This window comes from Leptosomus discolor, chromosome 15 (assembly GCF_034619465.1).
Source record: "Leptosomus discolor isolate bLepDis1 chromosome 15, bLepDis1.hap2, whole genome shotgun sequence".
Classification (NCBI taxonomy): Eukaryota; Metazoa; Chordata; class Aves; order Leptosomiformes; family Leptosomidae; genus Leptosomus; species Leptosomus discolor.
The window spans coordinates 2,485,772-2,508,872 of record NC_141405.1 but is presented as its reverse complement, the minus strand read 5'-3'; the positions used below and the strand labels follow the sequence as shown (position 1 = coordinate 2,508,872).

Here is a 23,101-nt window from a genome sequence, read left to right as displayed (position 1 = left end):
TTTTTATCATCTCAGTACCCAACTCATGAATAATAAATGCCATTTTTTTCCTCTAAGGCTAATTCAGCAAAGTCCTCATAGACTTCACTTTTTTTTTCTTCATTGGTTCAAAACTTTCCTTCAGAGTTTTTTTTTTTTTTCTTTCCTTGTCATCACTACTGTTGTGTGTCCAAAGACTTTTCTAGCTTAACTTTTCTTAAGAAACACAGATGCCATCAATCGATCCTTTCTACTTTCCCAAGAATCCTTCCTTCGTACATCGGCAGGATGGTTTCATCTTCCCAAATCTCTTCAAACACTGCACCGCAGTCAAACTCGTCGCTTGCTTTTTTGAAGTAGTATCTGTGGTAACGAGAATTAAAACACAGTAAAAAATCAAAAGGTAAAGCAAAGGATGCTTTGGCAGTTCTTTTAACCACAACATTTCCAATCTCTCCCTCCTAGGATGCTCCTCCAGCACCCGGCAGGGCCAGGAAAACCTCAGGGCTGCTCAGGTCCAGCAACACGAAAGCATCCCTGGGGCTGCAGAGATGGCGACAGGACAGAGGGGGCAGGGCTGTGCACGCTCCTCGGCAGTGACAACAGCTTCTCCAGTGAGTAAATTATACGTGTTGGCAGTGAACATCCTCAGCCATAAAGAAAATTAGAAAGCGCGATGATTTCTGGTCAAATATCTTATTTAAAGAATAAATAAATAGAATTTCAAAGCAAAGCATTCTTAAGGTTCCCCTCTCTCCCCACCTCTTTCTTTCATGTGTTTTCTTGTTTCAAAGCTGAAGCCCAACATTAAAATTAGCAACTGTTATTAAAAGGAGAGGCTTTTTAGGCATAGGGATGGATTAAAAGAAAACCATCCCAGCTTCCTGCAACGCAAAAAAGCTGAAACTCTGTGGTACTCCTCCTGAAAAACAAAAGCCCGGGAGCCTCACATTCGAAACACCCCAGTGCCTAACTCACATACCCATTTTAAGGGACAGAAACTCCTGTATTTGCTTCCTGACGCTCCCGAGCGGGCAGAGGCGCAGAGCAGCCCTGGTCCAGCCTGCGGGACGTGACACCGGGAGGTCAAGTAGCAGTGTCCTGCATTCCTGCTCTTTTGCTCCGGGTCGTTAGATCATGAAGCCAACGCTCCCAGAGACAAAAAGCACCCCCACCCCTCCTGTGTCAAACAGTAAGGACCCCTCTATTATCCTGAATTAGACCGTTCAGCTTCTTGATTAAAGGTTCCTTTTATCCCGTTTGGAGCTTTCTTCCTTCTAAGGCTGCTTAATTGCATATGCACAAATGAAGGGCTTCCATTCAGAGGGGTAGCATTTAGGGAGCCTGTCCGTCTGCCGCCGCACACCTCCTCGGACATGCCTGCTCCCTTGGAAAAGGGCTTTGCCATCCGATCGCCAGGGATGGAAAAACCTTCATCAGACGGATTACAAAGGAAAATATAAAAAAATTAACCCCTCCCCTGTAGTTTCCAGACAACTGGGGTTGGCAGATGTTGGTTAGGGGAAAGGGGTTTGCAATTATTAATTTTTTAGAATGGGAAAGGAGATCAAACTAAGCTCACTTTTACTATTAAAACTGAAAGAGCCACGCAGAGTCTTAGAATTTGTTTGGGTTTTTTTTTTTTTTGGTGACTGTTCTAGGTATTTTTGAAATACTCAGAAACAACAGCCTGCAAATCTATTTATTTTTAGGGTACGTTAAAATTATTTTGGTAAGGGGATAAAAGCTGGCTTGTTAGTCAAAGAGATGAAACCAGCTCCATTTAGTCAAGGTATGGTTAGGATTTATTTTTGTACAGTCATTCCAAGCTGAATTGACACATGTTGCATCTTTAATGGCTCAGCAAGGAAAAACATCTTATTTAAGTCCTTCAGAGCCTGCACTCATTGAAGGCAATGGCCCAACTCCCACCAACTTTCATGCTGCAGGTCAAGGCCACAATTCCCCAGGCCAGCAGCCTTGAAACAAAACCAAAAAAACCAAAGGAAAGTTTGAATGAATTACAAAGAACTTTCTCTTCCCTTTCCCCTTCTCCGCCCCTCTCCAGATATCAGCCGCTCTTCCCAATAACTTCCTCCACAAGCCCAAGCGCTGGCTGTGTTTACAAAATTTTTATTTAAGAAAACACACTATGACCTTTTACATAATTACAACCTTATTTCACAGAGAAAAAAGGGGGAAAAAAATGAAAAAGAGGAAGCAAAGCAAAAAAAAAAAAAAAATCCTCCCCCACAACATCTTCAAACAAGTCACTCTGCTCTTATTTGCTCAGAAATGGGCTTTCCATTGAAACATATTTTATGTGGCAAGCTTTGCTCTTTTTTTTTTTTTAAATTTTTTTATTTTTTTGGGACATCTGGCACCAATCGAGGCGAGCAGGCCTGGCGTATACAGCTCTGTTTTGAACCGCTGCCATCTTCAGATTACCCGACACCACCCAGTATTTTTGTGCATGTATGTTTGTTTTTTGTTAACGCCATCAGTATTAAATCACTGCTTAATTCCTTATTTTTTTGGGGGGGGGGGGGGGGGGGGGGGGGGGCAGGGAGGAGGGGCGGGAAGGGAAGCAAAGCGGCGATTTCCCGGTGGCTGCCCCACGGCGGGGCCGGCCGCGCAGCTCTGGCATCGCGGGAGCCCGAGGTACCCGCCTCGCAAACTGATCCAATCAATAAAGAATTTGGAGAGCGGAGCATTTCTGCATGTCTTTGTGCATTAAATGAAAGGCAACGGCTTCAAAGACATGCTTATTAAATGTGCCTTAAAAAGAAATCAATGCCAGATGTGACCAAAGCAGCCTAGTTAGTGCCTCCCCCTAACACACACGCTACTCCGGGCACTGTGGCCCTCTTCCCTGAAGGTCACCCGCAGTTTCACTCAAAGTCCAGCCAAAAGTCAAAGCTTAGATCAAAATGATTCCCTGGAGGTACACACATTTGTGTAATTAGTTTCACCTTGTGTCTGTGCAAGATAAAATACTGGGCACGTACCCAAGTTCTTTTTATAAATTTCTGTATTGTCTTTACCCAGGTGTAAAGGGGTGAGATCTAAGCAAAACGTTGTTTCATCCTTGTCAGTCACTTAAAAACATTTTCTAAAGTAATTACAGTCTGACAAGGCACAAATAATTGCACCTGGAGGGGCTTTTGGGCCACAGAGGTTTTAGTAGCCTATTCCTGCACTTGGGCATCACACAAAAAATGTCATAGAAAACAAACAAACAAACAAACAAACAAAAAAAAAAGGAATTTTTTTTTTTTTTTTGGTGGGGACACACACAGTGGCACAGCCAGCAGTGGCAGACCAGTGGTGAGGCCAGGGAAACTGGTCTGCAATGGAGGGCACAACGCTGCATCAGCCAGACAAGCGTGGTGGGCTGGGAGAGGCTTCAGGGGCTGGAAAATGGCACAACCCTGCAAGAAGGCCAGGGACCTCTCCTGGAGGTTGTCCAGGTTGGGTGTACTTGCAGGTTGCTGCCATCTGATGGCAGCTGGGCGGGCTGCAAAGATGGTTTTGGGGAAGGACTGGCAGTTATTTCAGCCCCACTGCACAACAGCCATAGCGACACCCCCAGCTCGGCATCCCCCAGCCTGAGAGCACCCTTGGGTGACCTACCTCTGATTTGCATAGGTGGACTTTTCAAAGCTAGAGACAGGCCAGTGATGGACCACCAGCTGGAAAGTCCTCGTAACAAACCCAAAGGACCATTTAGAGGGTAAATCAGAGGCTGCCAGGCACAGGGCAGGCCTTCAGGCTCTTTGAAGCACCACCAAACTCAGTGCAAAGTCAAAACTCAAAGCTGGAACCTCCCTCTCCTGCTCACCCTGCAGAAGCGGCCAACAGATGCTCCCACGAGCGTCCAGGTCCGCTGGGAAAGCACAGTAAAAATAGCCAACGTAACGCTACTGCCATGAGAACTAGAAGAGCAGGGGAAGCAACAAACTGGTTAAACTGGGAGCTGGGCCCCGCAAACCAGACAGGCAGGGTTTGTTGGCGTTTCTAAGAAGGAATTCAGTATCACTGTTGGAGCTTTCCCTGCAGGGCAGAGGGTTGGTTTTTTTTTTTTTTCCCCTTAATGAAAAGTGAGCTCGCTGTATCTCAGCTACATGTCCACCTAGATGCAACACCCCAACCTTTCACTGACCCCATTTACAGCCACACTGTGGCCAAAAAAAAAAAATTAAAATAATTAATTAAAAATTAAATGAGTAGGCAAAGTAGGAGACCAGCACCAAGATCAATGCCGACCCCAGTTTGGAAACTGAACCCCACGGCTCCATGCCTTCGCCACAAGGCCATCCCAGCTTTCCCTAGTATTCAACCTTTTTGGACAAGGGTTGGAGCTCAAAGCCTGCCAGCTGCATCCTTATGCAACTGGCGCAGGAGGCTGGAGAGGGAGATGGAGAGGAGGTGGCCTCACTGCCAAGCTGCAGCTCAGGGCCCTTTTCTCCATCTCCAAATGGCTCTTGGGTTGAGTGGGAAGAGAACAAGAAGATCTACAGCCTCTGAAAAGCAAGGTAAATGTGTCATTGCAGGTAGACCTGCAAAATACCTGCTGAGTCTTTTGACTTACTAGAATATACAAAAGAACAAACAAATTGCAGACTCTTACCTGTAATTTCCCTTTTTGCTCAGCTGTTCTTTAAAGTGCCCAAGTGTCAGGCTCTGGGCCTTTAACATCCTCCTGTAGGGAATTTCTTCTCCGCAAAAAAAATAGGTGACAACCAACTCACTAGACTGAGAGGTGTGAACAACTGGCAGTTTCTTTGGCTCTTTGTGACTGAAAAAATAGAAAACACACACAAACCCCTTTATTTTTTCCGTTTGAGAACAGGCTGTCTCACCGCACGCAACCGAGCAGTGTTTCTGCCACGTGTAAGGCTGGTCAGAAATACCCGGGGCGTGACCAAAAAGTCAGATATTCCTGTACTCGCCGTGAACCTGTCACGCTGCGTTGGCACAGCCCTTCGCCGGGCTCCCACAGCCGCTCCTGCTTGCTGGGACGGTGAGAATCGCAGCGCTACAAAGCGCCCAGCCACGGGCAGCAAAGGCCTCGTCCCATTTTATGGGTGGTAGAACCGAGGGACAGAGGTTAGATGCCTGCTGGAAGCGTCAGAGCAGGTCCATGGGCCACGTGAGCCGCGCGGAGGGCTCACCATGGGCTAACCTCTACCCAGCGAGCCCCGGGATTGTACACCTCTGATTTTAAAAGGCTCGTTTCATCTGCCTTCACACGCAGCATCTGCCAAGCTTTCTTCTCAGGCACAAAACCACCTGCAACCACCAACAGCTAACAAAGCAAAACCACCACCAGATTCTTCACCTGAAGTACAAAGGTAATCTTATTTTTCCTGGTGAGGATAAAATTAACTGCATCTTGTCATTTGCAGTAAGAAACCCGTCTTAAAGAATAATTAAAACAATATTACCCAGCAAAATGGCAACGCTCTAGTGAATACCATGCAGCCAAATCTACAACTGCTTCTGAGGCAATGTACACTTGGCATGTCAAAAGGTCACAAAGTGTTAGTCCGCAGTAATTTAGTCTTCCTAATTTGTTCTAAGTCTTTGTAGAGTGGCTTCAGAAAAAAAGCTGCTAGCAAAGACAGCTGGTGGACTTAAGGTCAACCAATTAAAAATGAAAGGCTCTAGTCAGGTGGCTCAGTCTGGACTTCAAACATTACTCATTGCTTAAGATGAAGAGGGTAAGAAAGAAAACTTTAATTATTTAGGCCATTTTAGACCTCTCTGTAGCAGATTTCTTGTTAAAAGAACCATCCTGTAATTAGACTAATCCAATCTTTGTCCACTTTACAGGAATGCACGTTAAAAAGAGCCAGAGACAAGATTTGAAAATGTTTTGTTCTTTCTTTAAGAAGAACGTTTGAAAGACGAAATTCCAGATATAAGAATTTCCTCTCTTTTCAAAGCACAATCCATTTAATGAAAACATAACTATGATATATATATATATATTTCCCAATCCTTTCCTGCACGTGCAATACTCACTCTTCTGTCGTTAGACTTGCATTGCAGAAAGGGGTGTTTCCCCCCTGAACGGCAGCGGAGTGGTTTCGATCCCTCTGCTGATTTGAGGTTGAACATCTGAAGTGGAGAGGGCGAGGGCAAGCAGGGAAGAAGGAGGGGAAAAGAAAAAAAGAGAGAAGAAAAAAAAACTTTTAAAAAAATTGTTGAAATACAATCTTCTTAATTGAAGTCTCCTGTGGGTCATTACGTTCGCTCTTTGTATCAACCCTCACATGTTGTAAACAATCAAAGGAAGAATTAAAAATGCTGAGGGCTAATTTATCCCTCCATACCCAAATGAACGATAACCAGTCCAATTCTCCACTCGGTATGTAGCTGGAGTCCGTCCCAGAGGAAAAACGGGCAAATTACAGCCATCAAAAGAGTGGAAGTAATAGTCTAGGATTCAAACTATTTGTGCTGGGGTAGGGTGGGATTGGAATAAGGAGGCTCATCCTTGGGGCTCGGCCAAGCTGTGCCATCACGCGTCCCCACAGCCTGGCCCCGTGGCTGCCTCTCTACCCAGATGGGGAGGACACCAGCCCCGCTCACCCGCCGCCTTGCCCGCCGCCACCAGCCCCAGCCTGGGCTGAAGAGGAGCGCAACCAGCGCCCCGCCAACCTCTCCTGCCCCTGCTGCCCCCCAAACCCCACCGCGGGACCAGGACCACCCCCTCCCACGGCCGTTACCGTTGCTTCTGCGGCTTGGAGACCTCGGCGAGGCGGCGGCACGCTTCCTCCAGCTGCGCCAGGGTGTTGGGTGGGGTGAGCGGGGGCATGGCGGGGTCCTGGACGAAGGGGTGGGCGGGCTGCGCCCCGCGCGGGTGGCTGCCAGTCCCCCACGGGTGGTGGCGGCCAGGGGCCCCCTTGGTGAAGTCGGAGTTGTAGGCCTTCTTTGTGCTTTGTGTGCTTGGGGAGGGGAAGAAGTCGGGTTAGAAAAGCTGGAAAATATGACTTTAATAGCAGCTCCTATTCTGCTCGCTCCCTCTCAAAAGTCTGTCATAACATGAAAGGAGGTTTATTGCCAAAAACATGACATTTTTGTGGTTTTTCTGGTTCTGCGGAACAGCTTTTATATTAAACCGGAGGAGCAAAGAGTCTCATTTGTTTTTAGCGATTGTAAAAATAGACAGCCCGTGTAATATATAAATATTTACCGGGAGCGATATTGCTGTAGACAGCTGCATATTTACCTATGGGGCTTGTGCTTATTTTGTCTCTCGCTCTCCAGCATCCACTGCCAGACGTTCTGCGCCCGGTCCGCCTCGCCCCCCGGGAGCTGCACCCCACTGGGGCCGGGCAGCCCCCCGTCCCCGGCCGGCAGGGCGACGCTCTCCGCTCCTCTGCCTGGCCTCTTCGGCAGCGTCCCTGTCCTGCTGATGGTGAGAAGAAGACACGAGCCCACTGTTAGCCCCCATGCGCTGCCCCGAGGCTGTCCCGATCAACCCCATCGCAGGGGGATGACGGGGGGATGGTTTGGGGTGGGTGCAATGGAGAGATGCTCACGACTTACCCAAAGGGCTCCAGCGGAGGGAGAGGGGGGTCCATGCTTTTCGGGTGGCCCTTGCACTTGGGGTAGCAGTAGTAGTCGCTGCCCGCCGGGCAGCAGCACTGCACCCGCTGAGCCGCCTCCGCTTCGATCTGCTCCTTCGTCTTGGGCACGGTGTGGTGGTGGATGTAGTGGTGGTGGACGTGCTTGGTGGTCTGCTTGGTGATGAATCCCTTACCCACCAAGGCGCACGCCGCTGGCGAGGCCACGCTGGGCTGCAGCTTGCCCATCGGTAGGCGGTCGGGGGAACGGGCACGGGGGCTGTGCCGGCCCATGCCGGGCGACTGGCAGCCGGGGGTCTTCAGTACACGGGAGAGATGCTCGTCCAGGATGGCCTGCGGGTCCTCCTCGTAGCTGCCGGAGGGCAGGAGCGAGAGCGGGTGCTGCGGGTGCTGGGGGTTCGCCATCTCCCGACTGCTCTGCAGGCTGGCAGGGAGCTCCGAGCCCTCCTTCTCCTCGTCCTGCCGGCCAAGTGATGGCAAGGAATAAATGCAAGAGGACGGGGAGCCGGTGAGGCATGCACCGGGACGTTCCCCCCCATGGGCTCGTGAACCGCAGCGTGATCAAAACACGTTCCTCCCCGTGGGCAGGATGCGGCCCCCTCCCACCACCCCCCAACGCACGCAGGGAGCTCTGCCCGGCCCCCGGAGGGTTAATCCTCCTACCTCCTTGATTTGCTGCAGCCTCTCCTCCAGACTGTCCATGGTTTCCTGCTCCTGCTTCAGCTTCTCCAGCCGGGAAATGAGCTCCGCGGCGAAGGCGGCCGGCTCCACCGGGGTCATCTCCTTGGGAAGACGGTGGGTCCTCTACAAGGAGCGGGGACAGAAGGCACAAGGCATGTTTAGCGGGCGGCGCGGGGCGCGGGCGCTTAGCCGGAGCGGCATCGCTGGCCCCGCTACGCTTGTTGTGTCTCCATGTTTGGATGAAAAGACAACCGCAACTAGGCATGGTCTGCTCTGGATTTTTATGAGCTAGTGCTGTGGCCTCATGGAGTGACATCCTCCCCACCAGCGTTTGCCTTCGGCAGGAGCAGTTGGTCGCACTCTGAGGAACCCCGCTTGTTCTCTCTGTAGTACAACCAGCCCATCAGTAGCTACTCTGAAGTAGAAAATCTTCAAAGACTGTTGTCAAACATCAAAAAAAAAAAAAAAAAAAAAAACCTCTGAGGTGGGAGGGAGAGACTTTAACTCAAGGAATAAAGTGAGTATAAACAGAAAGGAGTTGGAAATTAAAAAAAATAAGATGGGGGAGAAAAAGGGAAAGGAGAAAAAAAAAAAGGAAAAAAAAAAAAAAAAAAAAAGAAGTCAAACGGTTGCAGATCAGAGAAGTGCTGGTAATTTATTTCCTGGCTACACACTGGGCACCTTTGAGGTAGTGTTGTCTCAACAGTGTCCTAGATCTCTTCCCCCCCCTCCATCTCTTTGTACAGAAAATGAAGAAAGCTGCTGCAGGCTAGCGGTGCTACACTGCTGAGCTTGGCTGCCTCAAGCAGATCTATCAAGGGAAAAAGGGAACATCTCCAAATCAAGTGCAGAATATAAAAAGGCAAAACGTGAATTTCTGCCAAAAGAAGCAAACATGGCAGGAAAAGGGGAGGGAAAAAAAAAAAAAAGAGGAAAAAGAAATGACCCACCCGACTCTGCCCTCTCTCCTGTCACCCCCACGCACCCCACTCCTTGCCCCCACTCATCCTCTCTCTCACTCTTCACCCACCCCACCCCCGAAAGCAGAAAGCTGAACTGCCAACTCTTTCACATACTACCCACCAGATGAGGTGGGGCCTCTCTCCGGCAACCACTTAGCTCCAGAAATGATGTGAGGGTAGAAAAAGGCCACTCTGCTGGAAATTGTCACTCTTACACAAGCTGGCTCTATTCAGTCCCTGATCAAAGCACTGCCTTACAGAGAAAGTCGATTTGCACGCCCTGGGACAAAATAATCTAATTTACAAGCTCAGGCTATAGAACTTTCTTTAGGGAGGAAGGGTAAAAAAAAAAAAAACCAAACAGAAAAAAACCACATAAACCACCACCCCGCTCCACCAGAAATATCATCTATGATTTCTTGCTGCTTAAGACAGCAGAAAGAGGAATTTTAGCGTATTAATCTCAAGACAAGATAAGTTTATACTTGTCTGTGTAAACAGTTTATTCACTGCAGGAATGGGGAGTCTGCAAGTCAACTGAATTAGCAAGTCAGCGAGTTAATTTTCAAGAGCACAGCAACGCCGAGGATCGGATCCCCTCAAAGCAAGGCACGTATCTGCTGCAAATGTCACTCTTTTGGGAGATCCTGCTTCCCACCAGCTTACAGATGGTGTCCTTTCAAAGGCCGCCAGCGACGTGCACAAGGCCAAGCCCCGGTGGAGGTGTCAGGGTGGTGGCCAGAGCCAAGGCTCTCACTAGTCCCAACTGGGACATCTCTGGGACATCTCTGCTTGGATTTAGACCAGGAGGACAAATTCAGTGCCACTGAAAAGCCCTCATGAGCACCTGGTTTTCAGGGAAGGACCAAAATGTGACTACACACGCGGGTTTCTGATGCTGACAGCACATGGCTCCTGCCCAACACCAAGCAGCACCTCTTCTCTGGCATCTTGTAGGGATGGAAACGGTCTCCTCCCCTGCTCTCTTCCCTCCATGTGTGCCCATTGCCAGTCGCAGCATTTCCCAATGGCCAACCAAACCCTGCAGCTCCCACCTGAACTTACCGGAAAATGAGGTAGAGAAACTTGACCGTTGGCCTTGACGCTCCGATGCATTTCCCGCTGGAGCTGCTTCTTGCTCCCAATTCTGTACGGGGGGATCCCATCTCTGCACATGGAAGAGAGGTCACCGTCAGTTGGGGCTCTACCCACGTTCTAACCAAGATGCTTCTCCATCACCTCTGAAACCACCCAGGCATGCCACAGGCCCACGTTCCCAGAGGTGCTGAGCCCTCTGGATGTCATCTGAAGCCTCCAACATCTGGCAGCTTGGGAAGTGCCTGTGTCACCATCTACATGGATGTGCAGTAAATAAGCAAAAGCTGAAAAGCAAGCTGAAGACAACGGGAAGGCGCGCAAAGATCCCATCAGCTTCACTTCTGAGGCAGGTCACTGATGCTAGGTTTCTGCTTCTGCCTTTTATTTTTGTTGGTTTTTTCACCACCAAATTACGCTCTCCAAGACCACAACTTTCCTCAAGCTCTGCAACACCCCATGGAGTGTTGGCACAGTGGAAACAAGAAGGAAGAGGCTGAAGATGGATGGCCACCAAAAGGCTGCTCCCCACCTCTAGCTCTACTTAAGATCTGGGATGTTTCTCCTGCCCCGAGGCTGGCCGGCACAGGCAGGCCACCAGAAGGCATGAGCAAAGCCGGGCTGTACCCTCCAGGCATGATGTTGCTCCCCTCGGCCTCGCCAGCTCATGGCCAGGAAGCCATGGGAAGAGACCAGGCAAGGAGCATCGGTGGGAACAGCCCCCTGCACCGCCCGCTCGAGGCAACGTGGGCTGTTTTCATCTGGCCATGTTAAAAATTACCTCAGTTAGGATTAAAGGGCCTTCTACAGACAGCGGGGACAGCCGGAAGAGCATGCCTGGAGATCCTGAATGTCTAATTTCACCCCTTCCCTCAGACTGGCTGAATAACCTTGATCTATGGTGCCGTCCCTTTCATCCACCTGCCCCCACACCTGACTCATCTCCCGAGCGGAGAAAATAGCTCCTGCCCAAGGAAGAACGGCAGCAGCCGAGCAGACAGCGGCAGCCCCACGCTGCTGCCAGAGGAGCCAACATGGCATGGCATCCCTGCGTGCCACCTCCTGTGGCCACGGTGGTGGTGGGCACACACCGACATGTTTTGTACATGCAGCTGGAGATAAGGCACAAGGGAATGCCTTCCCGGAGACACCAGGTCCCTTCTCTTGAGGAAGATGATGCCATCGCTCATCGCTCAAGGTTTCAAGCACGCTGCTGCAGGCCTTTGTGAAGATCTTGGCCGAAGCATTCAGATGCCATTAAATTGTTTTAATGAGCAAGATTAAGCTGCAAAGCCTGGAGCGAATGATCAGAACAATTTCATCTTATTAAACTTGGAAAAATCTTTATAAATAAAGAGAGCATGCTGGGACCAGAGAGAAAGTCCTTGATGCCACAAGATGAACATCAGCCTCCTCTACACATGGTCCATGAATGTAGGTTACACTACAAGTGAAAGGAGCTAATTGTCCTAACATCCCCATTGCACAACAAAGGGCTCTGGAGCGCTTTCTGGGGAAGTGGCCCAGCATGTACTGGCCAACAGAGTTGGCCATGGCCACTGACCACAGCCACTGGTGGCCACCAAGCATTTCTCCTCCATGAACCCATTGCAAGCAACAGGGCTTGGGTCCCATGACATGCCTTGGCTTTGGGGGAGGACGGGGGAAAGGCAAATCTAACATGAAAACCATATCATCTGTACCTTCAGAGAAGCATCTGTTAACTGAGGCTTACCAAGATAGGGGTCTCTTAGGGAAGACCTTCAATATAGGGAATAACCAGCAAAACAGGCGTTTTAAAGGTAAGTAAAAATGCCAGCATGAGCACATTACATGCATACATAAACAGGGGACTAATCCCATTAACATATTCAATGAAAGAGGAGGTGTCCTCTATAAATGGCAGACCAAGAGGACAGATGGGGAAGAGCGGGGAAGCAGCTGAGGTCTCTGTGTTCAACACGAGACACACAAGGGCATGACCAAGGGACAACAGGGAGCCCCAGAGTCCTCCTGTGCTCCCCACCTCTCTCCAGGTCTGCAAGCACGAGATGCCATCTCTGCTGTGGCCACCGAGCTGGGGGCACATCTCACTGGATCCCCCCACGCTCCCAGAGCTGGGGGGACCAACTCTGCCCAAAGGGACACACCTGGGACAGGCTTTGGAGCAGGAGCGGGGACTTGTGCCATTCCCAGGCAAGGTGGCTTGAAAAGGAGGAGGAAAAGCAATGCTGACCCGTCAGCATGGCTCCTCACTTTATCTAAGATTTGCTCTCATTCAGGTTAGTATGATGGGCTGCTTCTTCCCCCTAAAACTCCCCTGGCTGCACCACAGAGCCCCACACCAAAACCTCCTGCTCTCAGCTTCTACAGCCCTGCCTCGTCAGAAGAGTTTTACAAACTTGTAACAACATGTAGGATTTAAAAAAAAAAAAAAAAAAAGATTCAAAAAAAAGAAAAAGAGGCATTTCACTGGGATGAGAAGGCTGTGGAGCAGCTCGAGAAAGTCAGCCTGGGGAATGGGGAGGGACTTTTGCAGCAGCTTTGACGCGTGCTGTCTAAACCCAGGCCTTCCATATAAAACGGGGGGAACGTGGACAAGGCCAGGGCTGAAGAGGTGACCAACGGGTTATCCCCAACTGCAGGAGGGACAGATGATGGAGCTGGAGCCAGGCTCAGTACAGCAAGAGATGTGGGGGACAGGGGAAACCCTGATGCAGACCCTCTCCTCCCCCAACCAGGAGCAAGTACCTTCGAAACGAAAAGGCTGACCTTGGCCAGAGGTTTCAGGGCAGGACAAGGGTTAACCCCAGCTCTCCAGGTGCCACCTCTCCCCTTGCTCCAGCAGCAAACATTTGCACTCACTTTCTTGGCCACTAAAAGCTGCTGGCTGAAGAGCTGCAGAGTTTAGGCACTAAATAGTAGAGTTTAATTATAAACATTTCAGCTAACCAGGCTGGGGCTCAGCCAATCTTTTTCTGGGGGAAACACTAGTTTGAAGTCTTCTACCCAGTCAGCTGCCATTTAAGCTGAGCCAATTATCTTAGCCTTTTGACTCAGATGTGCCTGACCTAACCTGAATGTAGTTTTACTGCTGCTTTGAAATATCAGACTCATGCGCATATGCATTCACTCCCATCTTCATTTGGCAACGGCTCTGAAACAAGCCTCTGATCTTGCCAACATCAAAAGCCTGGTTTGTAAGATAAGGTAATATTTGAAGTTTGCTCAGCAGCATTCCCCTGTGTCCAAAGTAAATCCATAAATAAGATATAAGCAAATAAAAAAAAAAAAAAAATCCCCTTTCCTCTCCCCCCACCAATCAAGAAATGGAAATATAAATTTGCATGATGCTTTGTGGCTATTACAAAATATATACAGACAGATTGATCCCTGGCATCTATAATAAAATAAAAAAGGCAGATTGTGCATTATTTGGAGACCTCTCCTAATTCCAGTACAGTTCAGATTTAGATTTATTTTAAAAAAAACCCACCAACCCTCACTTTACTGCTATGTCTGACAGACTTTTCCAGAACAAGTTTTTCCTCTTCAGTTGATACCAATATAAGCCAAAAGAACTAATTAGCATTCGCACTGACGAAACAGAATAAACCCGGGTCCTCTGTTAAAGGGGGGCAAAACCTCGCCAGCAGAAGAGCACCCGGGCTCCGTCTGTGCAAGCACAGCGGGTTTGTGCCCCAAACACGTCCGCAGCATCTTCAGCCACCAGCAGAGCCAGGTGCCAGGAGAGGCTGCAAATCCCACACGCTTTTACTGCAATCTTGGCAGCAGCCCTTCGCCTCTGCAAAGGAAGTTTTACATCAGCCTTCACTTGAAGTCCAGCCTCCAAAACTGCCAATTTACCTCTCCCAAAAACACCCAACATGCCGGCGTGCTGGCCGGCTCCCAGCCCCACGGACACGAAGCGTGGCTCTGGGGATGCCCAGGGGACCGCTTCTGCAGCAGGAAATATTCTTCCAACCTCCACCACCTCGCTCCCCCGCTCCAGCCCTCCTCGCCGCCCCCCAACCTGGAGCTGCGGGCAGTTTAATCAGCCAAGCTTCCCCAAACTCTCACAGCCTGCGCGGGCTATTGTTACGGCAGGAAAAAACAGGCAGGCTCCTTTCACGCGCTGCTTTATGGGGAGCTCCTATTCACTTGTTCAAGCAAATTTCAAAGCGGGCTGCTGCCCTCTCATCCCCGCTAAGCTCCCCTGGACTAACAATGGGCTGAAAGCGATTCAGTTAAGCCTTTCATCCACCATGCACTTTATTTCTCACTCAGTGCTCTCATCTGTATAAGGCCTACAATTGGCATTGCTGTGAAGAGAGGGTATAATCCTAGCCCTGTGAATCCCAAGTGACCCTACACTGGTCCAGAAATGACTAACCCAATGAATGCTCTGTTGACACATGATCACATACAACCAGAGCCAGTAAGAAGAAATAAAGAAGTCACCCTATGATTCAGCTCTTTCATTTAATGCCAATATTGTTCAATAAGGGAATCTGGTGGGACAACAAACTATTTTTTTTCCGTAATATCAGTTCAAAACACACATGTGCATTAAAAAAAAAAAAAAAAAAAAAAAAGCTTTTGTTTACGCATCAAGGATTTTTGGTAAATCCTGTTTTCTGTTGTGCATCATCACACAGCACTGTTGACTTAAAAAACCCAGCATGCAGACCTCTCCGAGGAGTACACAGTAATCACTGGACACATCTGACAGAGACACTGGAGAAGTTTCACCCATGAGATGAAGACCAGGAATGCAGCACTCTGTTTACAGACAGGCTTTTCTAGAGCACTTGTACTTAAGTGAAGATGATGAAACACAAATGGCAACATCTGCCTTCTGCCCCGTTGAAGAAGATGGTCCTTAGGAGCACTAAATGAGTCTTACTGTCTCCTCTACCTCCAAACACAAAAGCACTATTTCTCTCCTACTGGGGAAAGCAAACTGAGGAAGAACGGTCAAACGACACGCTCCCAGTTGCACACTTCTCAGTGGAGACAGGAGGAAAAGACTTCCTAAGCTCAGCCACAGGATCATCTCTCATCCTCACACTCCTAAAACACCCAGACCTGATCCACGCAGCTCCACTCAAATGGCTCTTTGAAGACTGCCCCAGCAACACTAGATGAGCAGCTATTTGCCCCTTCAGGTCACTGGCCCTATTAATGTACATTCTGACATTAATGATGAACCTTAATTACAGAAAGTACTTCCTACAGGAAGTAATCTCCTCCTCTTTGATGACTGATAGCTAGTTAAGGAAGCCTGGCCTTAAGACAAAGGCTCAGGGAGATACACTCCTTGGGTTAGTCAGGCAGCACCATTAGCATAGGGGAAAACATGTTTGCTCAGCTGCAGTTGCAAAATGGCAATAGAGGGATTCATTATTTTGCTCCATCTGATACCTCCGGCACTGCATGAACAGCGAGGCTACCATGCCCTGCTACACCTCTCTGCCTGGGCGCACACCTCAGTTTCAGCAGCCCCTAGTCAACGGCAAGAAGAAGCAGGGTGATGACCCTGGACCCATCACTCCTGGAAGCCCCCACGGTGCATCGGTGCAGCCGATTCACAGACGGTACATCCCAAAAGGACCCGGCCAACACCAGGTACTTACACGCTGCTGTCCGTCATTGACATGGAGTCGTCCGTCAGGGCATCACTAGATATTTCACTATCGTTCGCGCTGGTTGCTGGGGCAAAAACATAGCCAGAATTCACATGGTATGGGTTAACAGGATCATTCCTCTTGAAGGACCTAGGGACAAGCAAAACAGGAGTCTAGTTACCAGCTAAAGAAAAGCACACAAGTTTCACAGTAGCACCCTCCTTATGGCAACCACGCACACCGGTTGCTCAACCTCTTTAAAAGCAACTAACCATCCATTGCCCAGACCAGCAGCAACCAGGACACTGTCTAAACACACCCCAAGTCCAACTTTAAAGATGTACCTTTCAGCGTTGGAAGCATGCTTTAGAAAATCCCAGGAAGCACCTCTACATACTTTGATAACTTCAAAAACTTGGTCCTTAAAGCTCGATGCTGCACTGCTGGGGTCAGCAGGAGTTTCACTGTTGGCATCAGCAGGCAAAAGATCAAGAAGCTCATAGCTTAAGTTCCACTGAAAGCCACTGAGGCACCAGCTAATAAGTCTACTCCGAAGACAGGAGTTAGGGCCCCTTTGGGAATACAAGTTACGGTATCTGTGTTGCCTGAAACAAGAGAACTGCCTGAAACTACTGGAGCAGGACCACCATGCGTCAGAGGAGGCATGGACAGGGCTGAAATCCGCTGCCTCAGGCTTGGCCAAAAGATGGGTGACATCTTCCCAGCATTATAAAAACACACAATAAAAAACCCCAGATTTTAGGAGAACCTAATCCTTGTTCAGCTCGTGGTTTTGTGCATAGAGTTGGGTGGGGAAGAGGAGGATGGGGGATGTGAGGACAGGAGCAGCAGGTTGCATTCATAGGTGTGTGGGTTACCAACACCTTTGGCTTCGCTGGGAGAAGCAAACCCAAAGCCCAGCCTGGAGGTCTCAGTTCAGTACCCAAGAGTGGTGGTGTGAAAAATTCATGGGCAGTGACACGGGCTGTGACAGAGTGTGGTGAGGTCACCACGGCAGGGGGGGACCTGGGCGTCCCTCTGCCTGCTACCTCCCATTACTCCAGCTTCCCAGCCAGGATCAACATACATATCTTCAGCAGGCGATAAGGGGATTATGCAGGGAGGCTTGAAAGCCCCATGTCAAGGTGCACATTTTGTTCCTCTTCCAGGGAAAGATGGGGTTGTTAAGCTTCTGCCTTTGAATATCAAAGCAAAAGGCCTTGTCATCTGATAAGGACTGCTGATTTTAATAATTAGGGCCACTTACCCAGGACTTGGGGGCCTAAGGAATGTGCCAGCAGGCTCAGCAGGTTTTTTTTAATGGGCTTCCCACCTCCCTGCCCCCACAGGGGTTGGAGGGGACCAGAGCTGGGTTTAAGTGAGCAGCAATGTCCTCCCACTGCCTGCTCTCCATCCCTCACAAACAACCAGGCACCCTGCTCCGCCGTGCATTCCTGCTCCGAAAACAGGAGCCTCCACAAAGGCTTAAGTTTAAAAAAAAAAAAAAAAAAAAAAAAGGGAAAAAAAAAGAAAAAAGGAGGGGGAAGCATGGTGGGGAAGATAGGCCTCTCTGGTATGAGAGGCGCGGGGCTGGCTGCAGGCAGGTATTCAGCCCAGCCGGGGCTGCATTCCTTTCTGAAGGAGGCCAAGGCATTTCTGATGGGGAGATCAAGATGTTAAAAAATATATATCTGGGAAGGAGGGGAGGGGGGAAAAAAAAAAAGAAAAAAAAAAAGAAAAAAAAAAGATAGTAAGGAATGCCACAGGAAAGAAGTTAAATCTTCAAAGATAAATTAATTCCACATGTGGGTGAAAGCTAAGTTACCCTACTACTACAACAAAAAAGTTCCTCTAAAAGCCATGTAGTCTTCTACTCTGGTTCATGTGCAGTCCAAGCGACCCCTCCTAGGTCCTTGGTGGGCTTCTGGGTCAACTGTGTAAGGGATGCAGCTCATAACTGACTGATTTGCAACCATCTCAGGTCTTGAGAGCTCATCTGAGGACCACGAGGCTCAGGATGCTCCCCAGCACAGGACCACCACCTTGCTGGGCGGTATCCGTGTCATCCCTGGCTGCATCCAGGAGGGCTGATGTGCCATGTTCTTCCAGCAGCTGGATGGCTGGAGAGGCTGGGGTGGGGGCGGAGGCAGCAGGTCTGTATGAATACAGCACAGGCAGAGGAGGTGTGGCCAAACCCAGCGTTTGGAAAGATGTAATTAGAGAAAGTGGCCAGAACTAATTCATCTTCCCATCAGTACTGGACTGCAGCACCCATTCAGCTACCAGCAATCCCTAAAGTTGACATATTGTTAAGGTAAGCCCCCCCCCGCAACTCCACTTCCACCACAGTGCCCCAGAGAAACCCCCACATCCTTCAAGAAAACCAACGGCGACTGTTCTGCTACGTTTAATTTTTTTGTTGTTGTTGTTGTTTTTAATTCGACCACCTTACTACAGTAATTGCACCCAGATGCATCGCGTTGCCTGCGAGGGTTTTAAATTCCAGCGGAAAGCGGTGGTCTCCTGCCGCAGATGCTGCGCGCACAAACACACACCCCAGCTCCGAACTCAACAGGCAAAGTGTTTTCAGCTGTCAGGTAGCAGTTGCTCTGGAGCTTCAAGGAGAATGTCTGATGTTTCTCAGCCTATTCTTATCTTGATGCGATGACACACAGCATGTAACTCTCTCTATGCTATGTTAGGCAATGGGCATATCAGAGGTATTATAATGCCGTGAAAATTTCAGGGGCTCTTGGTTGCATCCCCTGTTAGGAGAGTGCGATTTCAGAGCGTGGGGGTTTTTTATTGCCAAACCCTGCTTCTCAGAAATAAAAGCACCCTGGCACTTCAAACCACAGATTTATACAGAGAGAAAGAAAATCTACAAGGAGCATTCTGAGGCAAGATTGAATCTCATTAAGTATTTTCTTGGGACAAACATCACTGGGCACTCATGAGTTTAAAAACAAAAAAAGGAAAAAAACCACACACACGCATAAACTCCCCCCGCAAAAAAAAAGGTATATTTTAACAAAACTATGTTAATCACAGCTTCCATGCTCTAATTGTAGAACACTGCTTCGAGCATAGCTTTACAATGGCATAATTTACTTTGATAATTGAAGCCAAACTTGGTTCCAATAACTTCACACACAAGGAGCTCCACCGGCGGGTCCTTTCAAAGGCCAGGAAGCACTGGGAGCCGGCAGAAGGCCATCTGCAAGCCCCAGCCTTCTCAAAGCAAGGCCAGTCCCACTGATGTTAGAGCTTAATGGGAGGCAGATGAGTCCACCTTGGGCAGAACAGAACCACGTTACACAGCGGCACTGCAAAGGAAGAAGCACTCTCTGTGTACACAAAGTCGTGCGTGATAAATTTAGAAGCGCATATAAATAATAGCTGGAATTCCTGGAGCATGGGGCCAGGTCCAGTGCAGCGCGGGGAGGCCAGTTTTAAATACACCACAACCTACAGGGGAGGGGAGTCACTTTGAAGGACAAGAGGGAGGTTCTACATTTAAAAAATTCCCTGTATTAGGGCTCCAAATATACAACCAGCAGTTTGCATGCATATGCCTGTTCTGCAGCCAGGTACAAACACTGTGTTTTCACTCGACTTCTCCTGTTCCTCTCCATCACTGATGCTGGGGCCAAACAAAGTCTTTCAAATTGTACGGTTTCTGCGGTCTCCCCTTTGCCGTGTTTTTGGCCGTGACTCCGTGCCCTGGGATTTCCAGGTGGCCTCCCATCCCAACACCAGGCTGGCCCAAGATTGTTCTGCTCCCACCATCAGGTGTGCTCAGCCCAGTGCTCCCAGCTTTCTCTGGTATAATCACATTGAAACCCACCGAAGCGAACAGCAAGAGCCTGCACAGCGCTTCAAAACCGTAACACGCCGAGCAGAAATTCTTTAATTCCATCACACACACGAGGAGGGAGGTGTGGTTTGGCCACTCACCAGGAAAGACTTTGTGCAAGCTTCAGCTCCAATCCTAAACGCAATCCTAAATGCTGAGTGATGAGAGATAACCCATCCATATGCTCATCAGCTTCTAGCACATGCACGCACAAGTGGCTTCACAAATGGATAGCTCAGGGAGGAACTGAGAAGCATCTCAGCTTGACCTCCCTCTCTTTGCATTGAGATCTCTTGGCCCCATGGAGAGCAAAAGCTCCTGGAAATTCAACAGAAGGTGATCAAAGCAAAATGCACTACCTAATGTCCTAGGAGGGTAGATCTGACATGTGAGGAGCGAGCTGCATTAATCCCTGGACAAAACAGAAAAGGAGAAAAAAAAAAGGAAAAAACCACCAGCACTAATCAGGCAAGCAGCCACAGTTCTGCGAGAGTTCTCCTGGACAAGGCACATGCGGGTTTTTAGCAGAGCCTGCAGCTCTGGTAGAACATTACAGCCAAGCCCTTCCAGCACTGAATACCAACAAAGGCTGGGAGATAAAAGCATCAAACATCCCCCTCCTGGAAAGCAAGCGAAGGGCAGCAGTTCAAACCAAGTTCTGGAGAACAGCAGATGCTCAGGCAGTAACACTCAGGCACGAGATGAGGATCCCCAAACCCAAGTCCTCCACAGACCAGCTGCCAGCGAGGGGCCCCCCCTGCCCCGCAGCCCCCCCAGCAGGAGAGGTCCAGAGGCCACGCTGGGACGAAGCGCATCCCTCCTGTCTGCACCCACGCCCATCACCCCTCTGCTAGCAAGGGAGGGCCTCCAGGAGAGGACCAAAGAGGCCTCTGGCTCCACAGCACCCTCCCGGGCAAGAGGACCCTCCCAGCTCCCGGCAGCTCGGCACTGGGGAGCCCGGCACAGCTGGAAGCTCTCCGCAGGGCAGGAGAGGACGGGCGCGCTCCAGCAAAGCCTCCCCAGGACAAGCTTGATGCCCTTTGATGTCCATGAATCACAGACACGCTCTCAAAATTCCTGTAAACGAGATGTCAAACACTCACCATACCAAACCCCAGCCTCCCGGGCCAGCAGAGGAGAGCACACATCTGCCAGCAGAGCCCTCTCCTCTCAGACCTGATTCAACAATCCACGTTTATGGCAAGGGTGGGGAGAGGAAAGAATACATTTTCAGAGGATTATACAACTCATCATTTGCTCATCAGAGTCTCTCTCTTTCCCATCCCCCCCTTCACTTTGAGATGGCTCCTACTTTCTTCACCCTCACACTGCTGTGCCACCAACATTTCCAAGAAAAGGGTTCCGCAACGCAGACGCACCCCAAGATGAGGGCACAAGACAACCCTGCCACCACACAACACTCCCCGTATCCTCATGAGCTGCCATTAGACACAACCATGTTTTAATGAGTTTAACTTTGAGCACACGGCCAACAGGAGAGCACCAAGGATCTACAGGAGAGCACCAAGGATCTACTATTACTCTCTACCTGGAACATCTCTGTTACCTTAAGTACTCAATTTTAAGTATCCTCCTGTATGCATTGGCTCAAAGCCACCCTAAATGGCTTTGACGCGATACCAACACCCAACGCAAAGGGAGAGGCTGTACATCACACACATGGAGTCAAAATAAAAGCAGGTTTTGTGCAAGTTGCAGAGTTTGATGTAGTAAGTGCATACATTTCCTTCTCCACAACCGCACAATTGCTTCCCACATAACCAACACAGTTAAACACTGGTTGATGGTGGAGTTGGGGAACTAGTAGGTTACATTATTCATGCGTCTCTATGATCCTCTCTACTACTGCTCTTAATAGGTTTGAAAGTTGAACCGATAATTAATGTATGTCCCGAGGACATAGTTGCTATGAAGTTTTTGATCTATAAGAGAACCGAAAGAGCCAATAGGGCTTAAGAGCACAGTATCTTGTCTTCCTCTGTACGGCCGGGGGGGGGGGGGGCGGGGGGGAACCCAAAACCAGCCAACACCCCCCAAATTCCAGCACTTGGAGCTGCGGAGAAGCACCCGTGCTCCCAGCCCCACAAGAAGCCCAGCCTCCCCTCGACTCCCTGCTAGCTCGCGACCACAACAGCCTTTCCGAAAAGCACTCTCAGAGTCCTTAAAGTTAAAACAAAGCACAATTTCCAGGGATTCCCTTACCTGTATCCGTTCTCGATCATTTCCGTAGCTCTGACATTCGCCGTAACCCTCAATGTCTTGCTGGATAGTCCAACTACTGAAGGCAAGATTTTGTTTTTAAAGTCTGCACAGCTCCATTCCTCTTCTTCATTCAAGGTCGGGAGATAGCCACAGACAACTTTTAAGCTCCCCAGTCCATTGCTGTTCATGTAAGCAGGATTCTCTCCTCCACTCCTTACATATTCGAGGTATATATCAGAAGTTAAAAACATCTGGTAAGCATTTTCCTCCATCACAGTCTGAATCTCAGTCTGTGCCTGATCAAACATGATAGAATCTATCTGCTGCTTCTTGATGCTATCCCTTATGTAGGTCTTGGTAGCAGGCTTGAGCTGCTTGGAGACGATGCTGTTGTTCTCGATGTACCTTTTGTATATAGCTTTGGCTACTCTTAAAGTTTTGGTATCCTTAAGGTCCATCTGCCTGAAGCCATTGCAGGCAAACCAGAAGTCTAAGGTATCCACACATTTTTTCCCTTTCCAGGAAGGTCCGAAAAAGATAGGCACCATCTTGATCTCCCAACAAGGAATGCAAGGATTTGGTCCATCTGGCCAGAGGGGAGTCTGGAGATGCGCTGCCTTCCGGCTCCCCGAGTCCGTTCTCATTCCTCCGTGGGGCAGGAGGCACCGGCATGGCCTTGAAGCTTTGGCTTTTGGGGAGAAACGAGCTGGCGAGTTGCGGGCATGGTGCTTCTCCTTCCTCCCCCGGGACTGGGGGTCGGGGGGCGTCTTCCCTGAAGCTGCTGCTGGGGTCTGGGAGGTGGGCGAGGACCACAGCGCTGCTCATGGCTCCGGAGCCCGATGGGGAGAGGGGCTCCCAGTTCCTCCAGGAGCTGCCTGTGCCTCTGCCTTCCTCTGCCTGGAATCAGCAGGGGATCCTCTGAGCCTCCTCTCTGCAAAGGGGAAAGGAAAAAAAAAAAAAAAAAAAGGGGGGGGTGCGGGGGGGGGAGGAGAGAAAAAAGGAGTATTGATCTAATCAAAACCAGATCCTCACAACATCAAAGACAAAAAGTAAACAGGCTTTTCAACTCTTCACATTCAAAAA

The 23,101-nt window shown here is 49.4% G+C and overlaps 1 protein-coding gene across 1 annotated transcript; it reads right to left on the bottom strand.

The window, feature by feature from the left end:
- Nucleotides 1-215: 215 nt before the first annotated feature.
- Nucleotides 216-22,843, bottom strand: AXIN2 (axin 2). Its single transcript, XM_086473716.1, is given in 11 exon segments — nucleotides 216-342; nucleotides 4,610-4,777; nucleotides 6,007-6,102; nucleotides 6,714-6,932; nucleotides 7,217-7,399; nucleotides 7,537-8,033; nucleotides 8,238-8,378; nucleotides 10,283-10,385; nucleotides 15,949-16,089; nucleotides 22,019-22,527; nucleotides 22,529-22,843. Coding segments are annotated over 11 exon segments (2,499 nt in total).
- Nucleotides 22,844-23,101: the final 258 nt, after the last annotated feature.